A 24908-nucleotide genomic window follows, 5' to 3' on the forward strand; every position below is an offset into this window, starting at 1 on the left:
TCCTTTTATGGGTGTGGAAAGATGCCCGTGATATGTTTTTGAGTTATAAGAGGTTGCCGATCAGCAAATCAGACAGTTCCACCTGTGCACGTGTGTGATTGTGTGTTTGTAAGTGTGCAGTGCTTGTGTGTGTATGTCAATGCACAGGGAGAAGCCTAGAAAGAATTTTGCTGAAATAGTCCTGAGGATCACTTATGAGTGGCATGAGTTTAGAGGGCTTCTGCTTTCTTCTGTGTGGCTCTGGATTTTGTTTCAGTTTTCCACAGTGACCTTGTATGAAATGTAAGTCTCATTTTCTAGAATCTGGAGACTTTCCAAAGACCTCGTAGGGCCTCTGTCACTGACTTCTTCAGTTGCCACGGTCCCCTCAGTGAGGCCACGTGCCAAGTTGGCTCAGGTGGGGTTCTCCTCACTGCAGCCTTCCGGTGGCTGTAGAAAGCCCCCTCCCTCACCCTGCCCGTGGACCCCTTATAAACCCTAATGTCGCCTCCACTCTGACTCAACTGGCTGTAAAGGCAGAGCGTCTGCCACGCACGAGTCCCACCGCAGTGTTTTGCCTGCTGTTTTCCGGATGCTCTATCAGGCTGTACGATCCGCTACCATTTCCTGTCCAGGCCACCACATGCCTTTTCTCTCTGTGACTTCCTTTATTTCTGACCTTGCCCATAGCAGTCTGATTTAGGTCTGTGAAAGCATGGAAGTGGAAAGCATTCTCACACAGCAAAGACGTAGCGGCTTCAGATGACAAGATTCCCCAAATCAGGAGCCATGGCCATGCCCACAGTCCCTTGTTTGGGCATGCTGTAACGCGGTCCTACGGTGACCACCTCGGAGTTACTTCAGTGGGACGGGGACATTGGTGAGAAAGGGAACGTAACATGTTGGCAGTTTGGGCTCAGACAGGTTATTCAATAAGAAGCTCCAGTGTCTTTTCCCACCAAACAGGGACATGTCACCTGCTGCAAATGGCTTTGCAGAGGATCCATGGGACAATGGAGGTGACATACCTGAATGTCGCAGAGGTCCTTAGAATCAGTGTGCCCCAAACAGAGTCTGTTCTCTTTCCTCTGCCTGTCTAGGCCTCTTTGCACCACTGCCATCCACCTTGCTTCCCACAAACTCTGCACTCATTTGAAACTGCCGCTGTATCACCTCCCACAACTGACCCAACCTGTGAGTGCTGGGACCAACTGGGTAGCTTGGGTTGAGGGAGGGTGTCAGGGTCAGTTTTATAGCTGTTTCCTTCTGTGTTTACAGGGAACCTGGTTCCACAAACCAGCTTAGACCTACTGAGGGTGAATGGGGTGCTGGGGGAGTCGGTAACGCTTCCCCTGGAGTTTCCTACAGAAGACAAGTTCCAGACCAGCACCTGGCTTCATGATGGGACATCTGTCATCTTCATTCAGCCAAAGGAGGCGCCAATCCAGGTGGCTGACCCAAAGCTGGGTGAAAGTCACCGAGTCCTCCTTGCAGACAGACAAGCTCATGAGGCAGGCACAGGTCCGTGCCATGTCCACGTAACCACACTGCCCTCCTCCAAGGTCTCCAGTCAGGGCCCGAGGAGCTCCAGTGGATGGGGGCATGGCAGACGGGTCCCCACTGCTCAGGGTGAACAGAGCCTCCTCCAAGCCTGGGCTGGGGGTGGGGTGACCCGTGGAGAAGAGTCCCTGAGTGTCACTCTGAAGAGTTCAGAGCCTCTGAGCAGACCTTCCTGTACCCTTTCTCACTTGTCCTCTCCAGTCACCGGCAGATGCTGTGGCGCTGGCTGCACAGCGTCACCCAACTCGCTGCTTCCTCTGTTCTGCCTCTCGGGGGCTGGGCATGGAACTCAGGGGTCTTGTTCTCTCCCCTTTGTCCCCTGATTCTGGTCCCCCTGGATGGCCTAGTAAGGGCCTTTATTGCTATTTGTCTCTCTTGAAACTATTGTTTCAGGGAGAGCGGCCACCAGGATTCCATCATCTCTGAGAACAGGGCCAGTAGTGGACCTACAGTGCCACCTTGAGGTGTTGTGTGGAGGAAGGAGGAGAGACCGTGACCGAGGGTTGGTCACCAGTGGGGACGGGCTGCTGTGTCCCAGAAAGGCTCCATCCTCTGACTCCCGGAGCCTTGATGACCTGGAATGGAGCCACACCTGCACAGCTATGAATCCTGTTAGAAAAGCACCTGCAGCCTCATCCTTTCTCACATTGCTGTTTGCATCCATCCCTCTTCAAAAGATCATGAGGAAAAACCTATGAAAAGATACAGTATTAAAATCTATAGCACCCGTACCACACTAGGATGTGGTAACTTAGCTAGGATCAGTAGCTCAGTACCACACGTGAAACCATGAAACACAAAGGACTTATAGAAACTTGTTAGGTGTAGGAGTCAGGACAATAATTCATAAGTAGAGGCTCCCTGAGATGGTATTTGGGAAACAAGGTAACAAGGAGGGGTTCTGTGGTCTCGTGCTCTGGTGCAGGGGTGGTGTCCTGAGGGGGCTGGAAAAGGAGAGGACTCTGACATTTCAAAGGCATGTTATCCCAGGTGCACAGACAATGGACGATTTCAAAGGTAAAGAACATTTGCCAAGGAAGCTGCAGGCCTGGGATGTGACTACCCACCACGACCCGCCTGGCTAGGAAGTTTTATGTTCAGACCATCCTGTGTGGCTACTTTCAGTCACAGAGTGAGTGGGGTCGGTCATGCTGGCGGGCCCTGAGCTTGTCAGGTTAGTTCATTCACAGACCTTAGATAAAATCTGAGGAAAAGGAGAGGGGGGCAAATTAAGACCAAGTTGGGCTGCTTTATCTGAATGGAGCTTGAAACAGAAAAAGTGGAATTATACACATAAAAACAGGGACGGCTACTCTGATTATACCCCCTTGGTTATGGACTAAGATTTCTACGGGAGACCTCCGTTACTCAGTGTGGGCACAGAGCCCCAGAGAGCAGTTTCCAGGCTCTCGGCCTCACGTGGAAAGGTGCTGGCTCGGGTAGTAGATGGCCATCAGCTGTGACTAGTTGGCCATTGGCTGTTACTGGTTAGCCGTTAGCCACTGATATAACTGCCGTGGTTAAGCCAGCAAGGTGTGGTGTGGCGTGGCGTGGCGTGGCAGAGTGTGGATTGCAGGTTGCAGAGAGGCAGATTGCAGCTAGCAAGTGAGGTTGGTTGGCAGAGACAAGTGGACGGCAGGTTGTGGATCGTGTGGCTCCAGCTTCCCGTGTCTCCAACCCAGCCGCCAGCGAGACTACAGTGGTATGACTCCCCTATCTATGGCTCCGTGGGTGTTCCTTTTCATCCTAGGCACATCCTGGGTTCTTGTGCAGGGGGTGGGACCAGAGACCCCGCATGACACCCTGCATGATACTCAGCAAACGTTTGTGGAAGGCGCAGTAAGCGCTCCGCAGGGCCACCCTGCCCCGCCCACCTCCCTGCGAGCCCCGCCCACCTCCCCATGCAAAGCCCCGCCCACCAGAGACCCTGGGCCCGCTTCCTTCCGCCCGCCGGAAGTGCTGGGCCTCCGCTTCCGGCTTCTGGTGTCATGGCGGCCTGAGCCCGCGGTGGCGGCCCCTCCCTGCGGAGCCGCTGTCCCGCGGCGGGGATGTGACCGTGGGCGCTGCCGGCTGCCCGGGCGTCGCGTCAGCTCCGGTGTCGCCCTCAGTCCGCGCCCATGGCGGGGTCCGGCTGCGCGTGGGGCGCCGAGCCGCCGCGGTTCCTGGAGGCCTTCGGGCGGCTGTGGCAGGTGCAGAGCCGCCTGGGCAGCGGCTCGTCGGCCTCCGTGTACCGGGTGCGCTGCTGCGGCACCCCCGGCTCGCCCCCCGGCGCGCTCAAGCAGTTCCTGCCGCCGGGCAGCACGGGCGCCGCGGCCTCGGCCGCCGAGTACGGCTTCCGCAAGGAGAGGGCGGCGCTGGAGCAGCTGCAGGGGCACCGGAACATCGGTGAGTGGGGCCGCCCGGCCCTGCGCTGCCCGGCCGCCTGCACCCCCGGCCCCGCCGCGCGCTCCTGCCGCCGGCCCAGGCCCGCCCGCGCCCTCCCCGGCTGCTGTGTCCGGCGGCGGCACCGGGACGCGCGCTGAGCTCCGGGTCCCCGGCGCCGCCGCCCTGTTAGCGCAGCGGGTGCCCTGCTGGCGGCGGGAGGCGCGGTTCTGCTGCATCGCCATGTCTTGCGTGGGCATTTTTGAGTATTTGCATAGCAGTGAAAAAAGGGAGGCATTTGTTCCCAGGACTTGTGATGTTAGTGCTAGTAAGTCACGTAGACGTTACTTGGCTCTTGGATTTGGGAGCAATGACTCGGTATTGCACAGGGTCCATAGACAAGTCTAATAAGTGACTTCCTTCTTGCCAAGGGGACCTTTCTATGTTACCCTTTTGGAGAAGAATGAACACTAGGTTTGCTTGTTTTTTCTTGTTTGCTGCGTGGTGTACGTACCATGGTAATTGCGCAGTTTTCCAGGGCCTGAGGACTTGCTGACTCGGCAAGATTAGGTTAAAGTGGCATCTTGAAAGGCTAATCTCTTCTTTTAGTATTTAGATTATAGAGAGCTGTTTTCGGTCAAGAACCAATCTTCAATTTTGTTTTTGCACAGTGTGACATTCATCTTAAGAGTAGTACCTAATGTTTGGATTTTTACTTACGATCATTTTTGCTTGGCACCCTAAGTGCATATTCACCCACCACCGAGTGCTTGGTGAAACACAATTGGAATCACTGTGCCATATTTAATGTCTCTGAATAGTAATCAGTTGTTGAAGATTGTCTCATAATTGTTAAAATAACCCAGTTGCCCCAAAATCTACTCATGGGTAAGATTAATTACAGAGGAAGCTTGCTTGCTCTTTAATGTTATCATTACCTGGACTATCCCAGATTTGCACAGTCCTCTACCTTATAGTAACTTTCCCTGAGTCTGATGGTTAAAGTCCTGTAATTTGTCTCTTTTCCTAGTGACTTTATATGGAGTCTTTACAATCCACTTCTCTCCAAATGTGCCGTCACGCTGTCTGTTGCTTGAACTCCTGGACGTCAGTGTTTCGGAATTGCTCTTATACTCCAGTCACCAGGGTTGTTCCATGTGGATGATACAGCACTGTGCCCGAGACGTTCTGGAGGCCCTTGCTTTTCTCCATCACGAGGGTTATGTCCACGCAGACCTCAAACCCCGTAACATACTGTGGAGCGCAGAGAATGAATGTTTTAAACTCATCGACTTTGGGCTTAGCTTCAAAGAAGGCAATCAGGTAAGAAATACTGCCCCCTCCATCAGTGTCTAAGCCAAACGTACTTAAATGACAGAAATGGGTTACTAGAGCCTTCAGAGGCACCTCTCTATGATACTGAAATACCTGGGGATGAAGCGGGAAGAGTTTCACTGCCACCATGTAAAAGAGCGTACGTGTTTGGGTCAGGTCAGGGCACCATTGAGATCCAGGTGGAGCTCTTAGGAGTACTTCACCCACACAGACTGCTTTTTATTCTTTGCACCGTTGGATACTTGCTGAATTACTGCTACTGGTGTCTTCAGTCGGGGCTCATGGGAAAACGCGTGTCAGTTATGGCAAACCCTCCATTCGCACAGTGTCCTATTTATCAGCCGTACTTGACAGGCAGGAGACTGTCTAAGGGAACGAGTGCTGTCTGGAAAGAGAGCAGCTAGCCTGGGAGAGCTGCCTGGTTAAGGAACAAAGGGTTGTGATGGCCGGGGACTAAAGGCTTTGGCGTTCAGCTTGGCGGGAAATGCGCTGGAGGAGAAAGGGAGCAGTTTTCACTGGTCGTTAACATCTACTCATCTTCTTTAGGATGTAAAGTATATTCAGACAGACGGGTATCGCGCTCCAGAAGCAGAACTGCAGAACTGCTTGGCGCAGGCGGGCCTGCAGAGTGACGCAGAGTGCACCTCAGCCGTTGACCTGTGGAGTCTCGGGATCATTCTGCTGGAAATGTTCTCAGGAATGAAACTGAAACACACAGTCCGATCTCAGGAGTGGAAGGTACCTCGCGGAGCGTGGCGTGGGGGTCAGTGCTCAGCTCACAGGGCTTCTGGCCGAGGGTCCTGCCTTGGCCTCCACGCCCCTGTCCCTGCACATCGGGTTCCTCACCCCACAGGTGCAGGTGTGCTAGTAGTGAGCATTGCACGCTCACTGTCGCTAGCCCGTGGCCTGACGTGGAGTGAATGCTCGATAAAGTATTCCAGTGACTGCCTTTTCCTGAAGAAGCAAAAGCGATTGCTTTTGTTCAGTTATTAGTTATACTACATTCTAAAATATTAGTAATAATGTAGTGCAAGTCACGTGATGTTCTTTCCATCAGCTTTCCAGTTCATGCTTCACAGTTAAGGCATTTTAATGCACAGTCTCAGTGAATTCGAACAATTCTGGGAGCATCGTGAGAATGGGTGTTGTTTAACCTGTTCCGAATGAACAGCTGGAGGGAGGCATGGACCCTACAGCTGGATGTCACGGGCCTGTCCCCGAGTGTGGAGGCACGGACCCTACACCTGAGTGTCACGGCCTGTCCCCGGGTGTGGAGGCACGGACCCTACACCTGAGTGTCACGGCCTGTCCCCGGGTGTGGAGGCACGGACCCTACACCTGAGTGTCACGGCTTGTCCCCGGGTGTGGAGGCACAGACCCTACACCTGAGTGTCACAGCCTGTCCCCGGGTGTCGAGGCACGGACCCTACACCTGAGTGTCATGGCCTGTCCCCGGTGGTCCTGTCCACAGGCCCGCACTGCTCCGGATTTATCCATGTCCACATGTGACTTTGCTGGTAGAGTGAGTGCTGCTCATGACACTGTTTCTGAGGGAACCTGGGTTCTTAGTTTCCAGCCTCTGACATAGGAAGGAATGGACTTGTATGTTCATAAGTTAGGAATTAACTATGTAACGTTTTCAAACAGATCGTGAGCCTGTAACGTCATGATGGTACTAGTGCCCTTTAGGCTAGAGGATTGATAAACAATACAACTTGGGAATTATTATTGGTTTCGTATGAAGTATTTGTTTGAGCATCTAATACGTAGTTAGTGTGTGGCTCTTATACTTTGCAGAGTTTTATTTCTTTTAAGCCCCGTCATCAATTTTGTGGTGTGGCAGTTCCTGGAGGGAATGCTTTAATAGCCTACTGGGTGTACCTAATGCTTACTTTTGGCGAAAAAAAAAAAATGCAGCCACGTGAGTAAAACCAGTGTCATTCTTTGTCATTGGTACTCCCACCAGTCAGGAGGCCAGTGTCCTCTCTAATGTCGTACAATTACGGACCGATTCCATCCAGCATCATTGAGCCCTTTGCACTGTTTCTGCTTGGGCCAGAGCCGATCAGAATAATAGAACGTGGTTTTAAAGTACTGCCTTATCTCTTTGATAGTTCATTTCTGTCTGAAAACCAGTTGAACACCCATCACTGAGACCCTGCCTCTCCTAGCACACATTCATTTTCTCACTTCGCATTAAGCTACGTTTTGACGTGGTTGCTTTGGTACTTGTTTCTCATTCGTTCAGGTAGTGTATGTTCCTAAATCGCCAGGTGCTGAGAGCAGAGGAAGAACATTCTATTCCCTAGAAGCATCCAGGTCTGTGCATCGTGTCCCACTAAGACCAAAGCTCTCCGAGGAGGATGCTTTCTGTCACATTTTACTTCCCAAACGGGACGTGCGTGTGCCTGGTGCTAAGTAAATGTCCCTGACTTGCATAACCAAAGGAAGACCGTTCTCCCTCTTTCAGGCGAACAGTTCTGCTATCATTGACCACATATTTGCCAGTAAAGCAGTCGTGAATGCCGCCATCCCAGCCTATCACCTCAGAGACCTTATCAAAAGGTAATTGCGGGTGCTTTCAATTTCTGTTTTTACCAGATAGATTTGGATTATTTATGGTTTGCTTGATCGGGTAGACTTTTTGCCCCCTTAGAAATAAAAATCTTACTGTAGACCTTCTATAAAAACCAAGTGACTTGAGTCATTTTACTAAATTTATTTTCAAAGGAATGGTCTTTTGTTCCTGATGAATACCAGGTGTTAGGCCCTTCCTGGAAGCTGTTACTCAGCGGAAGTTGGGTGATGGGCCGCTGTACCTTTGGCCTCTCGTAACTCGGGCAGTTTTACACACTTGATGGAAAGTAGGTTTTGAAAGAGAGTCTTTATTAACTAACGACCAAGTTGGCTTTGGACTAGCAAGAAAAGTTTCGAAAAAGGTAGTTATGTATTAGGTTGGTACAAAAGTAATTGCAGTTTCTGCAGTAATTTTTAACCTTTTAAACCAATTACTTTAGCACCAGCCTAATATCATACTTTAAATAATTGCCATTGAAAACTCAGGACAGATACAGTGTTTCTGATTTCTGAGTAGATGCAATCACAATAGATGTTTTAAAATAAGAAATAATGTAATTATCCAGTAGTTGATTTTTCACATTTCTAGCGTTGTGGGCCAGAAATGAAGAAAAGTAATTAGTATGTTGCAAAAGGGTGGGTCTTTTGATCAAATCAGAGTATTATTGTTTCTTTGGAATATTGACCCTATAAATCTTCCAATTAGGGTTTTTTTTTTTCTTTTTTTTTTGGATAATTATAGCTTCACAGGAACTTGCAAAATGTTGCAGAGAGGTCTGTGTCCTTTCCCCAGTTTGTCCAATGGTGACATCGCACATAACTGTAGGACATCACAACCCATGGAACTTACTCAGCTCTCATCAATTTCACTTGCACTCGTGTGTGTGAGTGTGTGTGTGTGTGTGACAATTAGTTTTGAATAGCTGTTAGTATCTGATTGATAGTAGATACCCCATGTTGCATTTTACATTGAAAAGAGGCAGTGTAAACTTACCTAATGGATTCTAGTATGATTGAAACTAGTATGACATTGAAACTAGTATATTATATGCCAACTCTAATTTAAAAAATGGGAAAAAGTGTTACGGATTCTTGTTTGGAAGTCAAATGAACTGATTTCTAGTATTGACTAACAGCTTTTTTTTCTTATTGCACAACTAATTCTAAATGCTAATACTACAGAAAACTGTGTTGAGGAAAATAAAAATTCTAAACACAGTTTCTAGTGTTAGCACTTGATTTATTTCCTTTCAGTATTTTTCTGTGTATTTTCTTGTGTGTGCAAGCACATTATTTGAACTTTTTTTATTGTGGACTAAACACAGACCCTGAGAACAAACATGCAGCTCAGTGACGCCTTGGGAATGTCTGTGTCCACCATTCAGGTCGAGAAGCACAGCGGTGCAGTGCCCGGAAGACGGTCGCTGTGCCTCCGTCCCACACTCAGGCTGCTTCTTGCCCCTGAAAGTAACCCCTGCCCTGTCTTTATGCTGATTACTTCTTCTTTTTCATTATCGCTTATTACCCACGTGTGCATCCTTAAACACTGTGGTTTAGTGTTCTAAAAAAAAAAAATTTGTTTTTAATTACTTTTAAAAACATCTCTCTCAATCTAAAAATCCCCTCTCCACCTTTTCCTCTCCTCTCCCTGTTGATCGTTGAACAGCCGGGCTGTTGGCTCAGGGTTGTCCACAGTCTGTCCACAGACATTTGCAGACTGTGTTAGCCTGGTGTCGTTTAACATATTTGTCTGTTTGTGTCTTGTAAACTGGTAGTTGCATCTAGAGGGATTTTTTAAAAGGTGGTTGTTTGTAGGACTGTTGATGGTATTATGTTCTTTCACGAGAAGGCACATAATGTAGCCGTCTTTCTTTGCTGTGTTAGCAGCTGTTACTACTCAGTTCCTAGAGCCATTACCCTGCTTATTCTGTCATTTGTTCTCCATTTGGTTCACCACAGACAAAGGCAGTGCTTGATTCTCTGCTAGTTTTCAGTTTCCCCGTCATCCTCCCAAGGGGATCATCCCCTTCCTGAAAGTTCAAAGTGTCATTATTAACTAATGGATTTGAATATATTTGATATACATGTGATATATTTTAGTACATTGTTCTTTTTATCCTGGTTGAAGCTGAACGTGTCCTCTCTGTGATGAATCTGAGCCTCTGCCAGTTGGTTCTGGCAGACCTCTTGCCTTCGATGACTTCCTTGCTGTCTGGTGTGACAGGCGGTTGCCAGTTCACCTTAGGCGTTTCCTGCCCCAGGCCTGGGAGTATCCATATTCCCCAGGAAGCATGGTTTCTTTTAGGGAAATGGTATTTTTAAGTCACAGTCTTAGGAATACTTCCTGCTACTGTGTGGTCATTGTCTCTAGGCCTGTCAGGTGGACAGAGGTCATCCTGATACTTCCAGTTCAAATTCAAGACCACTGGCAACTTCTTTTTTACCTCTCTGCCTGTCCTCTATGTCAGTAATTCTGGCTGTAAGGCTAGAGGGAATGCCAGAATTAGAATTTTCATAATCACGCATTTGCTTTATTCCACATTACACTGAAACAGCCTCAGAATAATAGTACTCGTAAGGTTACTGAAAGCAGTTATATTTGCATATGCTTTTCCCATTTTCCCCCCATTTGAAAAAGAGTTGTATGTGCATCACCGGGTCGTGTGGCCGTTACGTCCTGTGTGCTCTGTGTTGTTCTCATCTGACCTCCTCTGTGCACGTAGCTGGAAACGGGGGTTCATGCTGCTCCTCGTGCAGCATCTCCTCATGTGAGGTGCTAAGGCGGTTCTCTGGGGCGCAGGAGTGCTACTCGAGAGCTCTTGCACGTCAGTCGTAGTTTACGTCTGCTTTCTGTGCTCTAGGGTCTGTTTATCTGGGTATAAAAATCCTGGGCCTGCAGTTTTCATTTCTTGAGTGTCTTGAACATGTTAACTTTCTTTCCTTCTCGCACGTAGTGTTGCTGTGGAAATGTCAGATGGAATCTAGTGGTCTTTATATTGAAAATCACTGGTCTTTTTATCTAGATGCTCAAAGGATTTCATTTTTTTCTTAAAAGTCTAGTGATTTTACCTGAATACTGGGGGGCCAAAAAAAATGTACACAAGTGGACACTTTGGTCAAAGTTGCTCAAGCAGTATTTTGCCGCAATCAGAAGTGTCTGGACGCTAATGGGAACCACTTTGACCACCTCTTGTAATTGCAGAAGTCAGCTGTGACTTGTATTCATCTTTTATTATCAGTATATATTGAGTATGACAATTTTAATACAGTTTTCCTTTCTTAAGATGTGTGTACATTTTTTTGGCACCCTCTGTATCCTGATTTTGGTTGTTTTGGTTGTTTCAATAGTCTCAGGAAAATGCGTAGTTTCAGATCTTCTTGTTTGTTTTTGAATTACAGTTTTTAGTGTTTATTCTGTTCCCTGCTTAGCTGTTCTTTAGGCTGTCCTGCTTTATATTTACTTGGATAGGGTTTTCTTTGAGTGTATTCAGGACTGTCACTTTCTCTTGAATCTTTTGTCTCTTTCATTCTTCCTTTTTGATTTTTAAAGATTGTCTTTCTGCCTTCTGTTTATTTGTAGGACATCATCTCCTGTGTTTCACCATGTTTGTATTTCTTCTAGTTATTTTATGAAATGATTTTTTCTTTTCTAATTCTTTCCCGGGTCCTATTACCTTATTTTTGAGGTTTTCTAATTTTGATTTGCATTGCTCTTTTATGTCTCGTATCATTTAAAAAAATATCTTCAGCTCATTTTGAAATGGTGGGTTATAGTGTTCATCTGTGTTGTGGTCGTATCTTTCTGACATGCACTGATTGTCTGAAGGACGTTATTTTGCAGTTCTCGTCTTTCTATAAGAGCTGTGTTAGAATAGTTTTATGTAGCTCATTGTTATTTTTGGAAGATCCAATTCGCTTTATTAAGAGATTCATGAATTGGGCAGCATCCCATCTAGCAGCTAGGGGCTCGTTTTTATGTGAAATTCATGTTCCTACACTTACAGAAGAAGGTGTAGTTGACATATCTTTCCTAATTACACAGGGCTCCTTCTTGTGTTGTTTTTGTGTAATGTTAAAAAAATGTTGCTTTTTTCCTGAGAGCTCCTGTTTCTTCCCCACCCCTACTTTTTCCTGCCCTTTCTTCCTCTCCCCCCATCCTACTCAGTTTGGATTCTGTTCCCAAGATTTCTTTCCTCCGCAGGACTGTGCCGGGAACGGAGCCTCAGCAGGTTAGTCCTAGAACCTGGAGGATTCCACCCATTCAGACCTTGTGGCTGCGACTGCTTCTCTGCAGTCGGGTGCCTTGCCTGCCAGCAAGTACTTGTTGGCTCTTCTGGGTTGTTCTTTTCTCTGATCCATCAAGGCAACTGTTGCTTTTCTCTGCTTCCTTCCACATGGATGCTGACAAGCTGCAGGTCTTACTCCTGGGGGTGGTCTGTCCCCCACCTCTTGCGTTTTGGCATTTATTGGTGTGACCTAGCCTTGTTGACACGTTGTCCATGGAGTTTGATTTTGCTGTCAGGTTTCTCTGCTATTGCTCTGAAGTTGTTCTATTTTGACAAGATTCAAAAATCATCTCACCACTGTCTTTTTCTGTTTTTCAGTTGGGTTAATCTATCTAGCTTTTTTCACTTAATGTTATAAAATGTGGATCACTGTGTCAAAAACATGATTTTAAATTAGAATATAGTATGCCCTCGGTATGCATCATCATTTATTGCAGCGTTTGCTCATAAATAGCTCTTAGATTTTTTGTAGATGGCTGATTCAGAAAGTCACGGCCGCATAATTCTTGCGGTGACGGACACTGAGTTCTCTTTTCTTTCCTGGCTGCGTTTTCAAAAGTCTGGGTGGTCACTGTCAAACTCACTGTTCTTGTGCTTCAGCATGCTTCACGACGACCCGAGCAGAAGAGTCCCCGCCGAAATGGCGCTGTGCAGCCCGTTCTTCAGCATTCCTTTCGGTGAGTCGTGTGCGGCTTTCTTGGTTCCTGCTCACTGACAGTCGGATGGGACAGGAGAGCTCGTCTAGCTCCCCAGCCCCTGACGGCCGTGCGTCCGTCTCTTTGGGGGCTTATGTCTAACTGTCGGCATGCGCCCCACAGCCCCTCACCTGGAAGACCTGGTGGTGCTCCCCACCCCAGTGCTGAGGCTGCTCAATGTGCTGGACGGCGAGTATCTTGAGAACGAAGAGGACTACGAAGGTCAGTGCCCTCAACTGTGTCTCGTGTGTCTTTCCTACCGAGTCTGCAGGATGCGTATAGTTCATGAGATTCTATTTCCCGACTTATCAGTGAGGTTGTTGAGCTCCACGAGCTCTAAAATCCTCTCCCTTTCTTTCCTGCTGTCGATTACTTTCCCCCAAATCCACATGGCAAAGCCCTGCTCCCCAGTATGGTGGTATTTGGAGGCGGGTGGAGCCTCTAGGAGGCCATGGGTTAGATGAGGCCATGCGGTGGGGCCTCATCATGGAATCAGTGCCTGTAGGAGGAGGAGGCGGGGCGGCCGCGTGGTCAGTCGGCTAGAGCGCGGTGCTGATAACACCAAGGTTGTCCGTTCAATCCCTGCGTGGGCCACTGTGAGCTGCGCCTGCCTTAAAAAGAAAAGAAAAAGAGGACATAGGAGAGCTTTCTCTGCCTCGTGAGGACATGGCTGGAAGGCAGCTGCCACACCACACACGAATCTGCCGACACCTGACGTTGGATTCCAGCCTCCAGGCTGAGAAATAAACGCCTGCTGCTTAAGGCACTTGGTCTGTGGCATTTGGTTAACGCAGCCCCAGCCTAGGTCCTCTCAGTCTTCTACGCCTCGTAAGCCTTCACCAAATCAATAGGTTCATCTTCCCAGCAACTTCTTTCTCTCTGTTTATACTCGTCCTGTCCTATGCTTTTATCTCTCCTTTTAGCTCTTTTTTGCTTGTAACAACTTACTCATTTAAGACGTATTTACTGTACTTGCCACGGGGGCATTGTTTCCTGTCTTTAGTGTGTAGGGGAAACAGTATGTAAACAGAGTTTTGCTAAATCTGAAGGTGGTAATACACGGAGAGGGAGCGGGGAAGGTTACGTGAGCAGCCTCTACAGAGCTGGTGCCCGAGCTCTGTCAGCAGTTGGGTGGCTTGGGACACTGAGGGGTCGGGAGGGAGCAGCACAAGGCCTGTGATGAGAGCAGGTGGGGCTTGTTCACCCCGTCATCTCTACTGGGGGTCAGTCAGGTGACTGTACCTACTCTTTTCTTGGTATCTTGTGTGTAACACTCTTATTTTTCTTTTTTGCTCCAAATACACTGAGTGTTTAAATGTCGTCTAAATGTAGTTACGAAATCTTAGTGTTTAAGAATCTCACATGAACAGTTCAAGAGATGATATAGTACCATTAAATACCTCTGTTGGTTGTGATTAGCAAGGTCATCGGCAAATAACACCGAGATACTGTAGGTAAGTTTGCTTAGTTAGAAATCGTGTGTGGGAATAACTGCCTTGTAGCCTTGGTGGGTGGGGAGGGGGGAGAAAGTTAGATTCAGACTTTCCACTTTGGACCCAGATAAACTTGCAGTCAAGTACAGATTACAATATTGAAAAATAAAACAAAAAACAAAGAAGAGAGGGAATAAAACAAAGACGGAAGAAAGAAAGATGGGAATAAAAGAAAAAAGTTTTAACTTAAAAAAAATCATGGGAGATTTTTAAAAATGATATTCCTGGAGCAGGAAAGGCCTTTTACAAGTTTGGCACAAAACTCAGAAGCAGTAAAATGATAGATAATTCAACAAATTTTACATTGACAAAAACCACCATGAGAAAGATTAAGACAGATGACAGTCTAGGAAAAAATACTCAGCTCTTACCATGAACAGAGGCCCTCTAAATGAGCGCAGGAGAGAGCGAGTGAAGGGTACATACACCATTTATAGGCAAGGATGTTCCAGAGTCTCACACAAATTTCATTCTCATTTATTGAAATGCTAATTAAAAGCATCACGTTGACAGTAAAGAAAATATTTGAGAACCCTCTACAGGTAGGGTATGGAGAGTTTAAATTGGTGAGCCTTCTGCAAAAGAAACAGGTAATGCTGACAAAACTATAAATCCGTATCAGCTTGACCCAGCGATTCCATCTCTAGGAAGCCAACTTAGAGCGACACAAATGAAACGAGATACGTACAAGCTTATCTAGTGCAGTGTCGCTCATAAGGGCAAAAAGCTTGGGAATAGTTTAATTATTCAGCAGTGGGGGAAATACCAGAGAATTTATTGATCATTCGGAGAGTGAAATATTACACAGCTGTAAAAACAAATGAGAAAATTTCATGTGATGCTATTGAAGGATCTTAAGAATACAGTTACTGAAAAGCAAAGGTGGGATGTTTTCCTACAGCATATGTGGTCATACTTGCTCGTATAAGCTTATGACGTTGATGGCGGGACACTGGAGAAGCAGGGATTGCTGTCTCTGGGAAGGAGAATGGAAGCTGGGAGCGGGAGGAGGGCTGGTTTGGGTTTTCAGTCACGGGGATGCTGTTCCAAACGTTACATTTAAAGTATAAAGAGAAAACTGGTGAACATAAACATGGACTTATGTTATACTTACGCTTGATTTTAGAAGCTATAGAACATGCCGTCATTACTTAGATACGGATTTCTGGATTCTCTGATGATTTAAAGTTTTAAAATAAGGAAGGCTTGTTAATTGCATCAAAGTGATTACTGTTGTATCTTTTAATGACCAGATGTTGTGGAAGACGTGAAAGAGGAATGTCAGAAATACGGACCAGTGGTGTCTCTGCTTGTCCCCAAGGAAAACCCAGGCAGAGGACAAGTACGTGGACGTTTTCATAATCTCAGGGGATAAAATTCCGCGCTGGGTGTGCTCGTCTGGGGGAAGATGGACCCAGGAATGTTAGGGATCGCGACCTTCTCATTCTGGACGCTTTTATTGTCTTATGCTCTTGTTTCCAAAAGTTCTGTAAAATGCATGCATGTTTAATCATTATTGGTTTTTTAAAAAGTTTGAGCCTACTTTTGAGCCATTCGTAACTAGTAATGCCAACTGAATCGTGCTAATTTAGGGCAGGTTCAGCTACAGAAATGTTTTGGCCTGACTCTGTTCTAATTAAGTGGAGTTAGACACCATTTAGGTCACTGGCATTCTGATGATGACGGAGTCACCAGCGATAATGTAAAGAAGGAAGGTGCACTGGACTGGGAGGTCTTGTGTTGAGTTCCGTTCTCGACGCGAGTAGCTTTGTGCCGACTCGGTTTTTCCATCTCTAAAATGTATGGGAAAACTAGGATCACAGAGTTTTCTTTAGAAACTCTGCAGTTAGAAATTAAATTGGGTGACCAAGAAGATAAGAGAAATCTTCCTTTTGTGTGTCGTATTGTCATTTTTCGCGAAACAGAATATTGTTTTACTCTGTCTCAAGGCTTCCCAGCCTCCACACAGTTGGGCTTAGCCCTGGGGCGGGACCCTCCCTGCTGCTGTCATGTGCCTCAGAGGATGGTCAGCAGCTCCCGGCCTCCCCACTAGTTGGCTCCCACCTGCCCCTCCTCAGTGTGACAACCACAATGTCTCTGGACAGTGCCAACTGTCCCTGGCGGGCAAAGTCATCTCTGATTGTTAGGGATTGTGGTTTTAGCTGATGACTGTGTTGTGAAAATCCTCGGCAACTGAAAAATGTGAAAGGAGTTTCACTGTCGTCTTAGTGAAAAGTTATTGCCAACCTGGTGATGACAGCAGTTACCTCATTCAGCGGGAGGAGCTGATGGTGTGTGCCTGCTGCTCGCTTTCCCACCGTGCTTAGGGAGACCACTGGGTGCTGGTGGGGATGGCGGTGCAAGCGGACGAAGGAAGGCAGGTGACCGGTGCTGAGGAGACAAGGCCAGGCAGGGGCTGTCGTGGGGGTGGGGGGCAGGGACAGGCCAGGCTCCGTGTGGAGGAGTCAGGGTGGCTGCAGAGGCTGGGCAGCGGACCTGAGGCCACAGGGAGGGCACGGGGCCAGTTCAGGAGCTTGCTCTGCATGAGAAGGTTTGGGACTAAGGACCAACGTGAACTGACTCAGTGGTCAAGTGCGAGGGACACAGAATAGCAAAGCAGGACGAATATTTTCAGGGCAAGTAGTAGCCAGCTTTCAGGTGACAGGAAAAGTAAGTCTTCGTCTGGGAGAGGAAATCTGCTACGTTAAGAAGCATTTGAAGGGCAGTGAAAGCCTTTGATGCCTCTGGGGTCCTAGGTTAACTTCCTTTGGTTATTGGAAATGGCTGTTTCTCCTGGGCAAAGCTTGTCTTCATTTGCATTTTCAGTCCAAATGAACATAGCATGGTTTTTAAGGAATATGATATGGAAAATAAGTTAGGGAATGCATCTTATAAAAAGTCATCAAGATTGAAATGAAACAGCTCTAATACAGTTGTTTAATTTCGTAATAATTATAAAAATGAGATGCTTTTCTCTTATTTAGTTGGGAGTGATGTAATGTGTAAGATGGTAAGTCACCTGTGTGATGGGATACATGGCACATGTAACTGTCTGCTTCGTCACTGCACTTTGCTGTGTGGATTTGGGAGTTAAGAGTCAGGTTAGGAAACTCAGACAGCTTCCTTATTCTCATTGGACGTCATCTAATTTTTCTCGTGTACTGATGAAAAAGTGCATGTTGCTAGAAATGAACTGGCCCTACACCTAACATAAACTTTTATTTTTGTAGAAAAGGAGATATAAAATATTAAGCATTTCTGAGATGAATAAAACGAGTATTCGCTGATTTGATTATGTGTTTCATGATGTAATTTGGTAATATGGGTCTTAACCAGCTTATACGAGGTACACCGGCTCCAAAAGAAATCACACACAATTGAATTGGTACTGTCTTCCCATGCTGTTAGATGGAAAATATACAGCCTGGCTGACTGTGTTGCTTTGGCCATTTGGAGGTGCTTTTATTTCCAGTTGCTGACACGGTTTAGAGATAGGTTTTCAGAGGGCTGAAAAGCACCCCTGACCTTCCTATGTGTAAAGGTGGTTTCTCGTGCTGCATGGTCTCTGTCGTTAGGAGTAACGCACAGCTCACAAGTTGTCCTGGGAGGAAAGGCCCAGTCTCCCACTCTGGACTTCACAGTCTCTGAGCTCAGAAAGTCCCGTCACAGGCCGGGTGCCCTGGGCCTAATGGCCTGCATTAGCCTTAATACGAGGCGGGCAGTGACCAGTCACAGGCCGGGACCCATGCTTTGTTTACCTTGTAAAACGTGCTTTGCAGTCACGGCCTCGTAATGAGCACTGCTGCTTTGTTCGACCACACACCTTCCCGCTGTGGTCCCGTCGGACCCTCGTGGAGCAGAGGGGCGGTTCTAGACCAGTGCGGGTGGAAATGAAGTTCCGTGTGCTCTGTGCCCTTACAGGTCTTCGTGGAGTATGCGAATGCCGGCGACTCGAAAGCTGCCCAGAGGTTACTGACGGGCAGGATGTTTGATGGGAAGTTCGTCGTGGCTACTTTCTACCCGCTGACCGCCTACAAGAGGGGGTACCTGTACCAGACCTTGCTTTAACCGGTGCCCCTCGGACTGCGTCCTGTCTCGTCTTCTACGTCCGAATGCAGAAGTGCCCCTTCCCATCAGGAGGGCACGCCTTGTCCATGTTTCATCCTGCTACTGTGCGGCCACTGCTGACCCTGGGCGCTGGGCAGGGCCACACCTGCCAGCCGCACGGCGAGGCGTCCCCGTGGACACCTTCCTCGTGGGGGCAGGTGCTGCTCTCCAGCTGGAACCCAACAATTACCCCATGTGACCCTGAAGCAAGGTGGAGTCCCCGTGGCCCAATGACCATGAGCGCGTTTGTCAGCACGGAGACATCACTTACATGCGGCCCCTTTATGTTGTTGGGTGGCTCTTCCTCACCATGGTGGGCTGCGTGCTCCCAGTGACGCTGACTGATAGTGGGGCGGCAGTCACCCACTGTGTTGTCACCCTGAGTGCTGAGGGCTCCAGGGAGCACGGGAGTCCGGAGCCTTCCGTTCAGGGTGCGCAGTGAGCCAGTCTGTCTGCAGCGTTTGAAGTGACGGCTTTGAAAATGGCAAACCGAAGCCTGATCTTGCACAACTTGTGTGTCTGGTGTGTTTGCTTGAGCGGTGAAGGTGTGAAAGAGAACAATGGAGCCGGTGCACTTTTGTGGGAGCCTGCTAAGCGGGTGCAGTGTGTACTCTCCTTTCCCTGCTTGTCTCACACCTGCAGGATGGAGGGTGTCTGTTTTGGAGAGTTGCTCTGTCTGATGGAGAGACAATAGAAAATTGCTCCTTCCTGAGAGGTCCCGAGCAGGCGCGTCGACCCGTGGCTGTGTCCCAGGGGCGCACTGCTGCACAGGGTGGGGGGGCCATTCTTCGTCGGCTTGAGGGCCTGAATTTCCTTGATCACTGCCTGATTTCTCAAGGCATGGCTCTGCCTGCTGTGATGGAAAATCGAGGTGGGTCAGAAAAGGTAGAGATGTCAGCGAAAGGAAAGAAAGAAGAGTCGGCAGGGGTGGGTGGTGACCAAGGATTCTCCTGTTCCCGCTTTCTCTCGCTCGTCCCCCTCCCCGTTCTCTGCCTCGGCCTTCAGCTGGAGAGAAGCTAGAGGAACGGTGTCCCATGTGGTCTAGCTTTTGAAGGCAAGCACGTCAGGGAAGGTGGAGCTGTAAGAAGGAGGTAGAAGGGAAGAAAGACTCGGGAAGAAGTCTTCAGTCTGATGGGCCACGTCGAGGACACTGGTGTCGTGAGGTCCTGGGCCCGGGCTGACCCCATGATTCCTCCCACTTCGTGGCCGGTTGTCTAAGGGTTTAAAGCTTAGGAACCTTGATTAGCACTGATTACACACAAAAAGTTGTATACAGATGATGATTTTTGTCTCGATTCCTTACCTGAGTAAGATTTCTATTTATTTATTTTTTTCCTAAAGGAAAAGTCCTTTGTACCTTTGTCTGCTGGAAACCACGTCGCGCATCGTGTGCCCCGCCCCCCACCGTGAGCCGTGCAGATCACGGAGCCAGAGGAAACCTGCCTTTTAGAGAGGGGGGTACCTTACCCTGTCCAGCAATTACTGCTCGACACCTTAGTCATCAGATGATTAGGAATTCCTTCATACTTATTGTGAAGCCCAGTTTGGTGCCAGGGGACTGATTTATGAATTGCCGAGAGCCCTGTGACGTGGTCACCAAAGGAAAATTCATGGGAAGCTTCTCATATGTGTCCTCAGAAAGAAGAATGTTAGTGTTCATTTTGGCCCTTTCAGAGGTTGGTTAGCTGGTTTGTTTTCAAATAAAAATCCCAGAGACCATAAGCAGTGTGGTGGAGACCTAGGCTTTCCTGACACCGGGTTCCTACGGTCACAGCTTCATGGCCTTTGGAAAGACCAGGCCCTTCCACGTGTGCTCACAGACGCAGACCATAGATGGGTCGTGTCCGGCGAGTGTTCTAGCTTCACACACCTGCCTCTCTCTTCCCCGCCCCCAGGGACTGACATCCCCTCTGGGCGGGGACGCACTGGCATCTGGGCGCTGAGAGGCACGGCCCCTGGGGGGTCTCCTTGCTGTTGCTTTCCAACGATCCGTGGTGTGTGACACTAGATTTTTATTACACAACGTGCTAACTGACTAGGTTGAAGGGAGCTGGGGGACTAATCAATGAGCCCAGGTAACCGTGTGTTGAATGAAATACAGAAAAGCCATAGGATCGAGACAAGATGCCCTCCTGATATTCAAATTCCCTTATTTCCCAGCTCTCAGCCTGTTACTACCAAAGATGACATTTGCAGAGTCTCCCTCTTCTCAGATGATCAGAAGTGTGATACCTTTCTTAAACCTGAACCAAATATTCTCAAAAGACGCGATTTTCCTGGTTCTTTTAGGACGAAATGTGTACACAGGTTTAGATTCTTTGAAGTTGTTCCAGACCCAGAGGTTTCCTCTCTGAGGGGCAGGCTGACAGGTGAGGGCTGGTGTCACCCCAGCCCTACCCCGGGGCACGTTTTATCTCAGGTAGTTTTCTTTTCCTAAATTAATAGCTGTGCTTCCGTCCTGCTTCCTTCCCAGTGTCTGCTTTGTTGTCCCATGGTGTGGCGCGGGGCACGTTTGTGTCCAGAAAAGGCACGGGAAGGGCCTCCTGTGTGGACAGTCGTGGTTCTTGGGGAGTGTCTGGACGAGGTCGCTGGGTGTCCAAGCCACTTTCCAACTTGGCAGCCGTGTGTGGAGGACACGCGAGGCGCACTCAGCGGAGGTTGGTGTGAGGAGGAGCATTTCCCCTGCGATGGGGATGGCGGTGTGAGCTGGTGTCCTCCTTGTTGGGGGCCGTCAGCACGGCACCCCAGGCGCCTTCCCTCCTGCTGCTGTGCCTTGAGCCCGAGCTGTGGCCGCTCACAGAAGAGAAGTGCAAGGCGCGCGTCCCTCGGCTCGCCCTCGGCTCCGAGCAGCAGCCCCCCCGCCCCCCGTTCCGGTGCCCCCGCTGCCGCCTGCTGAGATGCTTAACGGAGTTCAGGGAGTTCCAGGCTGTTTCTGAGCCTGCTTTCTAGATGCCTCTTACTGTCCTCACTTGCATTTTAGCCTTTGAGCACATTTATTGGAGGGAGGGCTGCCGTGGAGAGGCCGTGGAGAGAAACGCCTGAGGTGAGTTTCTACCCCACACTGGGCTCTCGCCTGAGGGGCCACCGTTCCCTCTGGGACGAGTGACCAGCAAAACACTCAGATGCTGGCCCCAGCCTGTCTGAGTTCATTCCTCAAGCGCAGGTCACTGGCATTTTGCCGTCATTTCCTTCTTAGGTCTTCCTTCAGCTTTACTAAATTAGGGCCATCTTACATCATTCCTCTTGTCAGTTGTACTTGGCAGTGTGACATTTAATCTGTTGTAATTTGATGAACATCAGCACCATGGGAACCAACAGCAGTTATAACACCAGTTTCTGCGTGAGGGGTGAGGGGGACGCTCAGTAACCGAGACTTCTCTGCGAGGTGCAGGCTGGCGGCTTGATTCAAATCGGTCCAGGTGGAGCTGCACCCTGACAGTCTGCACCGAGCACGCGTCGGGTGTGAGCAAGTGCCTTGTGTTTCCTGGAAAAGCTCGACACTCACTTGGGCGACAGCTTCCTGCATCTCATCCTTTTCCGTGGAATCACTTTTGGGTTGAGAAATGGATTAAAAAAGTCCAAATTGCCTCGGTTTACCTTTTGTGTGTGTGTGTCTGTGAAGCTATTCATTTAACTTCCCCCAGTAGCACGAGGGTGGAAAGGCAGCGTCATCTGGGAGAGGCTAATTCTCCCTCAGCTCTAGTTCAGTCTTAATGGGAAGCTCCTTCGTATGCTGTCACTGGCTCGCAGACGTAGCCCCTGTCTTGTCAGGTGTGGTCACATACAGGCCAGCCACGCGTCCCTCTTAGCCCAGAAGACTCCCTGTGTCTTCCGCAGGTACTCAGTGAAGGGCCTTTACTTCTCGTCCCTGTGACTTACTGTCCCTTTCTGAGTAGAAAAGTGTCAAATCTCCACGATGGGGACCTCGCCTGAGCTCTTGGGTCATTTTCTTTCTTCCAGAGGGATGTGGACCTTTTAGTTTCTGACACACCCAGAATTTTAAAGATTTTGTTTGTTTTAGGTTAGCTGCTTGTTCCCTGACACTGCAGGACATACTATGTTTGTTTTCTTAGCCACCCCCGCCCCCGCCCTGGAGTCACACAGTCGCATGCAGTTGACAAGTACTATGGGTATTTAAGAAGAAGGTGAAACTGTTTTAACTACTTTTGCTGCAATTTTATAGGAGAAAAAATGTATGTACACCCCAGAGAGCATTAGGAAGTTTTCTATTTCATAGGTGATCGTTAGGGTATAAGATCCCTAGTTTACACAACCCTTGTTCTCCTGGTAAGAAGTTTTTATTCATTTTCCTGCAGCTCAGCACTTTCGTTGTTTCTTAGGCTGCTTTCTGAGGACTGATGTGTCAAATTTGCTTTATTTGTGCTGTTCGGAGAGTTGTCATTTTCATGGCAGTTATGTTTATGGCACCAGAAATGACCAGCTATCGCAGGATCCTAAAGAAAGCTGGTGGCTTTTTGAAGGCCGTGTATGTTTTATGACCTAGGTTTCTAGTATTTTAATTCAAAGTAACAGAGAAGCATCTGATCTTATTTGTCTTGCATGACCATTCATCCTTGTGCAGAAGAGAGCTTATTTTGTTATATTGCTTTGTATTATGAAAATAATCATTCTGGAAAAAAAGAAAAACCCACACTGGAATTGTGAATCCCTTTGTTTCTTTTTTGGGAAACCTTGTGGAAACATCAGAGCTGTTTGTTATAAACTCTGGATTGTCAGCAAGAGGGTTATTTGTGGTCACTTTTCGACCCCAGGATGGAGCTGCCTTGTGCTTCTGGGTGATCTCCCCTTGACAGTGCGATGTAGGACGGTGAGTGTGCGGATGGAGGACGGCCAGTGCAGGGAGGTGGCCGGTCGTGCACGTGGGCAGTTCCTGGAATCCTCTACAGCTGCATTACTTGACGAGCGTGGGCTGTTAGGAGTCTGTCACGTGTCAGTCCGGAGGAGAGACACGTAATGAAAACAGCGACGAGGGGAAGAAACAGCTCCTGACTGGTGTCAGTGGCCTTCCATGTGGCTTGTGACCTAAAAAGATACTTAACTATTAAAATCCGGGTCTGCTACCTGTGTGTAGCACAGATACATTTCCTTCCCTGCACATTCCTCATTGTTGTTTACCCAGGAATTATTGTGAGAGTGTAAGAAACCAGATCCAATGTCCATGTTCAGTGTGGCCTCACTTTTGACAGGCCTTGGACTCCAGCTTCTGTGTGTTTGGTGCACATCAACACTCAGCAGGGCAGAGACGGGGCTGGGAGCCCCGTGCGTGTGGCCCCTGCACCTGCAGAGCCGGTGGCGTTTGTTCAGAGTAAGGAAGGGCGAGTGGCCTTTGTAGAAAGAATAGCTGCCCGTCTTTCCAGCAGGACTCAGGCCTTCATTCTTAATTCCTTTTTGAAAACAATCTGAAGTCACTGAACATTCCTTTATGTCCTGTAAACAGCGTCCCGTCTTGGGTAGAAGGGACTTGCCCCCAGAAGGGCCCCATCTTTGTTGTCTTGTGATCGCTCTTCGGAGTTGAGGCAGGATCAGTAGGGCCCCACGGAAGCACTGCGGTGGTGGCTTGTGAGTGTTGAAACCCACTACTGTTTTCCCTCAGTAACACACATAACGTGCAGCTGCCGTGGTTTGAGAAGGTTTGGCTGGGTAAGTGTGAGCGTCACTTAAACCGAAACCAGTTACAGGACTATTCTCCCCTGTGGGTTGGCCTTCACCCCCTAACTACAGACTGTCACCCTGAACAGCTGTCAGGCACATTTCTGCCAGCTGCTCCTGTAGCGCACTGGTCTGGGGGTCTCGCAGCCCTTGGTTCTCTGTTCCTGGTGGTGTCTTCCTGTGTGTGAGTGTTTCTGATACCTAGTGGGACGTAATGTAGAAGTGGATCAGTACCAAGGAGTTCTTTGCTCAGATCCCTAAGTCCGGTTTCTCTGCAAGTCTTTTACAGTTGTTTTTCATTTCCCCTTTCCTGTGGACCTGAAAAGGGGACGCTGCATTTCAGTCGACTGTATTGCGTATAGTTTTTGCTGAAAACTTCCTATAAACACACTTTGCCTGTTCGGTTGTGTTGTAAACTGACTTTCCATAAGGTGCACTGCTGATATGCTTCCTGATGTGTGTTTGACAAGGGTGATTATAAATAAAGCTTAAACTAAAGGAGTGGCTTTTTTATTTGAACTCTTTCTGTATTTAGTGTAAGTCTTCAAGTTTAGATAACAGGTCAGTATACTTTGGACTTGAAAGAAACAGGAAATCATTTTTGCAGAAGAGCTTATACATATGGCCTTAAAGTTCAGGAATCGGGGTTTGTCCTTTTCTTCTGCAAAACTGTGTATTTGAACAACCCAAATCCTGAGTCCCTGTTTAGCTTGAGGTATTGAACTTGCTATTTAAAACCGTGAGGTGTTTCATTGTGATTGGTCGTTCTCTCCACTCGTCTGCAATCTGTACAGTAGGCTGGAACGTGACGAGTCGTGCGCGTAGTCAGTGAACCGCTAAGCACA

The 24908-nt window shown here is 48.3% G+C and overlaps 1 protein-coding gene across 1 annotated transcript; it reads left to right on the plus strand.

The window, feature by feature from the left end:
- The first annotated feature begins 3495 nt into the window (after positions 1-3495).
- Positions 3496-24564, plus strand: UHMK1 (U2AF homology motif kinase 1). Its single transcript, XM_074322299.2, has 8 exons — positions 3496-3924; positions 4931-5223; positions 5782-5973; positions 7706-7800; positions 12699-12775; positions 12917-13015; positions 15540-15628; positions 18208-24564. The coding sequence occupies exons 1-8, from the start codon at positions 3657-3659 to the stop codon at positions 18352-18354; spliced, it is 1260 nt and encodes a 419-aa protein (XP_074178400.1). The 5' UTR covers positions 3496-3656; the 3' UTR covers positions 18355-24564.
- The last annotated feature ends 344 nt before the right edge of the window (positions 24565-24908 follow it).

This window comes from Rhinolophus sinicus, chromosome 11 (genome assembly GCF_057876585.1).
Source record: "Rhinolophus sinicus isolate RSI-liver-muscle chromosome 11, RSI-T2T, whole genome shotgun sequence".
Taxonomy (NCBI): Eukaryota; Metazoa; Chordata; class Mammalia; order Chiroptera; family Rhinolophidae; genus Rhinolophus; species Rhinolophus sinicus.

What these genes read in the sequence shown, in the direction of transcription:
- UHMK1 (XM_074322299.2), top strand. Translation starts at nt 3,657, where the DNA reads ATGGCGGGGTCCGGCTGCGCGTGGGGCGCCGAGCCGCCGCGGTTCCTG. An exon ending in GCTTCAAAGAAGGCAATCAG is followed by an intron (nt 5,224 to 5,781) that starts GTAAGAAATACT and finishes CATCTTCTTTAG; the next exon opens with GATGTAAAGTATATTCAGAC. An exon ending in TCCGATCTCAGGAGTGGAAG is followed by an intron (nt 5,974 to 7,705) that starts GTACCTCGCGGA and finishes TCCCTCTTTCAG; the next exon opens with GCGAACAGTTCTGCTATCAT.